General features: G+C 48.4%; 3 protein-coding genes across 3 annotated transcripts; all 3 read right to left on the bottom strand.

Annotated features, from left to right (window-relative positions):
• Positions 1 to 905: 905 nt before the first annotated feature.
• Positions 906 to 3,452, bottom strand: LOC108722194 (uncharacterized). The gene is made up of 2 exons (XM_018447173.1): positions 1,799 to 3,452; positions 906 to 1,711 (listed from the first exon to the last, which is right to left on the bottom strand). Exons 1-2 carry the CDS (start codon positions 3,450 to 3,452, stop codon positions 906 to 908), a joined length of 2,460 nt encoding a protein of 819 aa, XP_018302675.1.
• A 4-nt stretch (positions 3,453 to 3,456) lies between these two features.
• LOC108722193 (uncharacterized) lies at positions 3,457 to 4,089 on the bottom strand. Its single transcript, XM_018447172.1, has one exon. The coding sequence runs from the start codon at positions 4,087 to 4,089 to the stop codon at positions 3,457 to 3,459; it is 633 nt and encodes a 210-aa protein (XP_018302674.1).
• Positions 4,090 to 4,261: 172 nt separating this feature from the next.
• Positions 4,262 to 6,060, bottom strand: LOC108722191 (uncharacterized). The gene is made up of 4 exons (XM_018447171.1): positions 5,779 to 6,060; positions 5,437 to 5,625; positions 5,167 to 5,350; positions 4,262 to 5,049 (listed from the first exon to the last, which is right to left on the bottom strand). The coding sequence occupies exons 1-4, from the start codon at positions 6,058 to 6,060 to the stop codon at positions 4,262 to 4,264; spliced, it is 1,443 nt and encodes a 480-aa protein (XP_018302673.1).
• Between the last annotated feature and the right edge of the window lie 381 nt (positions 6,061 to 6,441).

Raw genomic sequence — 6,441 nt, 5'->3', positions numbered from 1 at the left:
GGGGGGTGATAGATTGAATTTTCTAGATGTTACAGTGATTAGGGATAATGAGACAATAGAATTCGACTGGTACCACAAGTCGACGTTTTCAGGTAGATACTTGAATTTCTGGTCACAGCACCCGGTTTCTCAAAAAATAGGCACAGTCGCGGGATTAGTTGATCCCAAATTTCACTTTAGTAACTTTGTTTTCATAATTGAAGTATTGTACGATTTAGGGCGCCTTGTGAGGCGCTGCAGCTTGTGCCTTCCACGGGTGTCCCCGGAATTTCTCTATCGGGACCGTGGCCGAGAGATATGTATCTCTCTTTGTCTCTGTTTCTTTCTTGATGAGCCGCTGTGTGTTGTTAGTTGCCGGAACGTACCAGGATAGCTGGTCACCGCCAAATAAAAACTCGTTGATTAGTTTAACACAAAAGGGAATTTATTTTGTCACACCTTGCCCGGCAGCACGAGAGGAGAAAAGACCGTTAGAATCGGCCATTACAAGCGTCTAGTATTACGCGCCGCCGCGCATGCGCGCTCTAAGCAAGCTGAGGTTGCAGGAATTCCGGGGAAGTCCGATAATAGGTGGTCGCGGGACGCGGAAGGGTAACGGAGGTAACGCAGGGTCCTCGAGATGGCATGGCGCGCCAACGCTCGAACATTCAGCACTTAACATACGCCGCCCCCGTTGAAAGGACATGCTTTCTAAAATGCTATTACAACAAACACAAGAAAGGCAAAAACATGAAATAGATAATAATAAAAAAAAATGATGAGGTAAGATATTTCTTACCGAACAACGATTTGTCGGAATGTCGTAATTAGATGAGAGTAAGAATTAAATGAAGTGATAAGCTAATAAAAAAGAACAAAACGCAGACTTATAAACTAACGTAATTCTAAGATGGTCGGGTGTTGTGTTACGTGTCTATTGGTAGAACAGCGACCTTGGATAATGGTCTGGTGCAGTTGCCCCTAGCCGTGCGAATGGTTGCGGTTCGCACGATTTTGTCCGATCCGGGATGAACCTCTTCAATTCGACCCAATAACCATTGCATGGGCGCCAATCCTTGTTGCTTGAGCAGTACCATTTGACCAGGCTTCAGTTGTTCGCCCTTGTTGGTCCTCGACTTGGAGCGCTCTTGTAATGTGTGCAGGTATTCTCGACTCCACCGGCGCCAGAAGTGCTGCCTCGCTTGTTCAACTCGTTGCCAACGGACTAATCTGTTTTCGCTTACATCAATCAGGTCGTGATAAGGAAAACTATTCAAGGTCGTGCCTATCAAAAAATGGCCAGGACTTAAATAAGTTAAGTCATTGGGGTCATTACTTAATGGAGTAAGAGGGCGTGAATTTAAGATCGCCTCTATTTCGCAAAAGATCGTTTGTAATTCCTCGAAGGTCAACGGGGATTTTCCAACTATTCTGTGGAGGTGATGCGTTGCCGATTTCACAGCGGCCTTCCAAAGCCCGCCGAAGTGAGGGGCGTTGGGCGGGATAAATTTCCACGTAGTTTCCTGATCGCGTAGGAAGTTACTTACGTCGGATTGTATTTCCTCGCTACGCAGAAATTCGGAGAGCTCTTTAAGCTGTCGTTGTGCTCCGACGAACGTGGTCCCGTTATTCGAATAAATGCAAGACGATTTCCCTCTGCGCGATACGAAGCGTTTGAGTGCGCCTATAAAGGAATCTGACGAGAGATCGCTGACGAGCTCGCAGTGCACCCCTTTAGTAGCGAAGCACACGAAGATCGCCAGGTACGCTTTATGATTACGAGCGTTGCGTCACTTGGACTCGCGAATTATGAACGGACCTGCATAGTCAATGCCGCAATGGGCGAAAGGTCTTGAAACGGTTACACGTCCCGTGGGCAATGATCCCATGATGGCCTCTGACTGGATGGGTTTCCTTTTGAAGCACGTCACGCAATTTCTTATTATTTTTCGGGTGATTGAACGCAAAGAAATTGGCCAAAAGCGCTGCCTTACTGCCGCCATGGTGGCCTGGGCTCCGGCATGCGCGTTGCGCTGATGCTCATGCTCTATTATGCGACGCGTTAAAATGTGATCCCGCGGCAATAATACCGGATGGCACGCGTCGAAATTTAGATCTGAATTGACCAATCTGCCTCCTACTTGAATTAATCCGTTTTTGCTAATAAACGAAGATAGTGATAATATGTTGCTTGATGCCTTAAGAGCATGACCGCTGCGTAAGGCCTCGTACTCCTCGGGGAAGGCTTGACTCTGTGTTGATTTGCACATAACCTGTAATGCCGTTGAAATTTCTTGATGCGACACGCGGATGGTAAACCTATCCGGGCGCTGAGATTTACGAAATCTCAAACAATACGCGAGAATGCGACATGCCTTGTTGAGACTTGAATGCCTCTTCAATAATTCGTCTACGATTGAATGATCAGAAACCACAACGGCTGTTAGACACTTTCTTTGTTCGGGAAGATTGATAAGCGAGCGCGTGAATCCAGAGTCGGGCCAATAATCGTCATCCACCCCCAAAAAGGTAGGTCCGTGCCACCAAATCGAGGACTTAGCTAATTCCCGTGGGTCGAGACCGCGCGACAAGATGTCAGCCGGGTTGTTGCCGGAATTGACGTGACGCCAATCACTCGGTTTGGTTACGGTTTGAATCTGACCTACTCTGTTGGCCACGAAGACTGACCACTTTCGTGATGATGAGTCTATCCAATTTAGGACTATTGTAGAGTCCGACCACAAGAACGTCTGCATGGCGGCCGTCTGGAATGCAGCTTTGATTTTGCTCATTAATTTAGCCAACAGCAGAGCTGCCGAAAGCTCAAGACGTGGCAAGGAAATCGCCTTAAGGGGAGCGACGCGAGATTTGGAGCACAATAGTTCGGTGTGGTAGGTACCGTCTCGGGATTTTGTGCGGATATAGACGCATGCCCCGTATGCCAATTGGCTTGCGTCGCAGAAGCCGTGGATTTGCAACGATTGAGGGCTAGTGTTGAGTTTGACGCACCGCGGAACGGAGAGTTGATTAACATCGACTAAATGCGATTTGAGCCTCGACCAACGCGAGTGAAGCTCCCGTGGAACCGATTCATGCCAATGAGATCCCAACTGCCAGAGTTCCTGCAGAATGAGTTTGGCTAGAACGATCACAGGTCCTAACAGTCCGAGAGGGTCGAAAAGTCTCGCAACTTCGGAAAGTATGCTCCGTTTGGAGACCGTGGAATGATTAGTATCGGGCCTATAAGAAAAATGAAGTGTGTCCTGGAGTTGATTCCAATGAATACCTAATATGGATGATTCCAGGCCATTGTTGATAGCGACAGGGCTATTATTTTGTTCCTCGATGCCAGCCAGTAGGTCCGGGCAATTGGAGGTCCATTTGCCAAGCTCGAAAGCGCCTGCGCGTAGCACCTCGATTGTTTCATTGCGAATTGTTAGCGCCTCCTTGATGGTGTCGGCTCCTGTGAGCATATCGTCAACGTAAAACTCGTCCCACGCACACGGAGCCACTAGGAAGTTCGTTCGCGTAACGTTCGGCCAGCCACTTGAGGCATCTGGTAGCTAAGTACGACGCCGAGGACGTGCCGTATGTTACGGTGACAAGCTCGTACGCTTGGACATTAGAGGATGAGTCGTTCCGCCAAAGGATACGCTGATAGCGCGTTTGTGAGGGATGCACCATCACTTGTCGATACATCTTGATGATGTCGGCTGTGAGAACGAAGCGAAACGTACGAAATCGTAATAAAATTGAGAATAGGTCTTGTTGGACAGTCGGTCCGACCATGAGCGCTTCGTTTAAAGAGACACCGGTCGAACTCTTCGCGGAAGCATCGAAGACTACTCGAATTTTGCTGGAACCTTGAATGGCTTTGAACACACAGTGGTGTGGGAGATAAAAGGATTCCGAACAGTGGTCGGATTGCTCGTCAATCAACTTCATGTGGCCTAAGGCCAAGTATTCATTCATGAATTCCGAATATTGAATTTTTAAATGGGGATCGCGATTCAACCTTCTTTCAATACCGTACAACCGTTTTAGAGCGACTTCTCTAGAATTACCCATGGAGTTAGGGGCGTGCTCCTTGAATGGAAGCTTTACGATCATTCTGCCCTGCGCGTCTCGAGATAAATTTTGCAAGAAATGTTGTTCGCAGCGGTTCTCGTCGTTGTTATAATTGTTCGAGGTCTCAGCTACGTCTTCGGTTGACCAAAAGTGTGATAGTTGTTCATGTAATTGTGTGTTGGAAACTGACGCGTGGAAGGACTGCACGTTTTGCTTAGATTTTGAGGAATTTGTCAAATCGTCCGGCCAGAATCCAGCCGAAACGCGTTTTATGAAGGGTGGGGTGAGCCGGCGATGATTTGATTTGTCCGACGCACAGTAAATTCCAGAAATGATCCGCGCCGATTAGCACATCGATTTCCGACGCGATGTTAAACTGCGGATCCGCTAATTCGATATTTTGCGGAATTTCGAAGGTGCTTCTCTTCAAAGTGAAGGCGGGAAGCTTGTCAGTTACATGATCGGTAACGATGCAATCTAATGACATATTGAAGGAGTTTATGCGCGACTGCAGTCGCAACTCGGCGGTCCGAAAGGATCTCGTAGCCGTCTTGTTTATTCCCGAAATAGAGATATCTGAAGCACGCGTTTTGAGACCGAGCGTTTCTAAAAAGCGCTGTGAGATAAAGTTGGCTTGCGAGCCGCAGTCCAAAAGTACGCGGCAAGATTTGCGAGCGCCCTTGCAGTCATATGCAGAGACGACAGCAGTGGACAGCATCACGCAATTGTGCGCGGGCGAGTTTGCACTGTTTGCGACGAGAGTGGTTGGAGAAATTGCCGGAATTGCCCCTTCCCTCTCATTTGTGGCGGAGTTGTGTGACTCCGAGGTGTCGGACTTCGTTGAATTGACGGCAATAAGGTGAAGTAACGAATTGTGCTTTGAATTGCAGGTTTTACAACTGCCTGATGGGCATGCGCTTGAAGTGTGATCAGAGGATCGCAGACAATTAATGTAGATTTTGCGCTTGCGAATTTCGGAAATTCTTTGTGAAACCGGTAACGCTAGGAATTTTTGACAATGATATATAAAGTGTTCGCCTTTGCAAAAAACACACCTTGCCTTTACTGTTGCAACGCAAGACTGACGCTTCGCGGCGGACTGTGATTGCACTCGCGTACCTGGCTTTTCGTTCGCCTCTAGAGTTTGGCATCGGTGTGAGATGAAGTCAATTAATTGTTTCAGCGTGGGCAACTCGGAGCTCGTCAGCGATAGTCGCCATTCCCGGGACGTGAGCGTGTCGAGCTTGCCGCTCAAAATGTGGACCAATAAGTCGTCCCAATGCGCCGTAGGGCGCTTTAAAGCCTGAAGGGCATGGATGTGACGCCGTCCGCGATTTGACGCAATTCGACGAGGTTTTCTTTAGTCATGGACGGCAATTCCATGATTGCCTTCACGTGGTTCTGCACGATGACGCGCTTATTATCGTAACGATCCTTGAGTAAGCTCCACGCGACCGCATAATTTACGCCGGAGATCTTCAGCGTGCCGATCACCTTGGCCGCATCTCCGGTGAGAGAAGTCTTCAAATATTGCAGTTTTTGGATATTGTTTAATGACGCGTTTGCATGTATAAGAGACTGGAATGTGTCAAAAAACGGAAACTACTCGTCGTATTTTCCGGAGAATTTCGGAAGATCTAATCTAGGCAATTTCATGTGACCGAGCCGATCGACAACGTCGGAAACTGAAGGTGACGGCGGAGGGGAGGCGGCGCTGCGCAACGGACTCACGAGATAGAGCAATTCGCGCAATCGGGCGGATGTAGAATAAAAGGCCTCCTCGAATGTGACGCGATGATTCGCTTCGGCTTCGTCGCTCAATTCCAGTTTCGTTTGCACCTCGTCATAATTTGACCAATAGCCGTCTAATTTAGATCGACGTTCCTCAAGTTGAGCCGCAATGGCCGACGTAACGGATTCGATCGAATCTGCGAAAGTTCGAACTCGCGTGCAGGAACCAGTAATTATCGCGCGCCGGCGCTTCAACATGGTTATGTCGTCGTTGTTGGCCATGGCGAATGCAATGAAGTTAATGAGCAATAGAATACTTAGTTAGCACCGACCTTGAAATAGCTGACCTTACCTTACATTAAATTCGCACGCGTGGAGAAAACGAAAAGAACGTGGCCTTGGTTGCGTTGACACGGTCCTCCTTGACTGCAAGAGGCTGATGCGTTGTCGGGAGTCGCCTGGTTTGACGGGATTCTGGCTTCGTGGCTGCTTCTCGATGGACGAAATGCGTTAGGCTGCTTAGCTGAACGGCCTGAATGTGATGAGGCCTCGGCGGCCAATTGATTGAAGGAAGGCTGAGGTGATGTCCCAGTCTTCTGCTGCCGCGAGAATTGTGACAGATTTGATGGCTAACCTCATCGAAGACCACAGCGGCAATAATGC

Source organism: Mycetomoellerius zeteki, unplaced genomic scaffold (genome assembly GCF_001594055.1).
Source record: "Mycetomoellerius zeteki isolate Tzet28-1 unplaced genomic scaffold, Tzet1.0 scaffold199, whole genome shotgun sequence".
Classification (NCBI taxonomy): domain Eukaryota; kingdom Metazoa; phylum Arthropoda; class Insecta; order Hymenoptera; family Formicidae; genus Mycetomoellerius; species Mycetomoellerius zeteki.
This window is presented reverse-complemented; position numbering and strand designations above follow the sequence as displayed.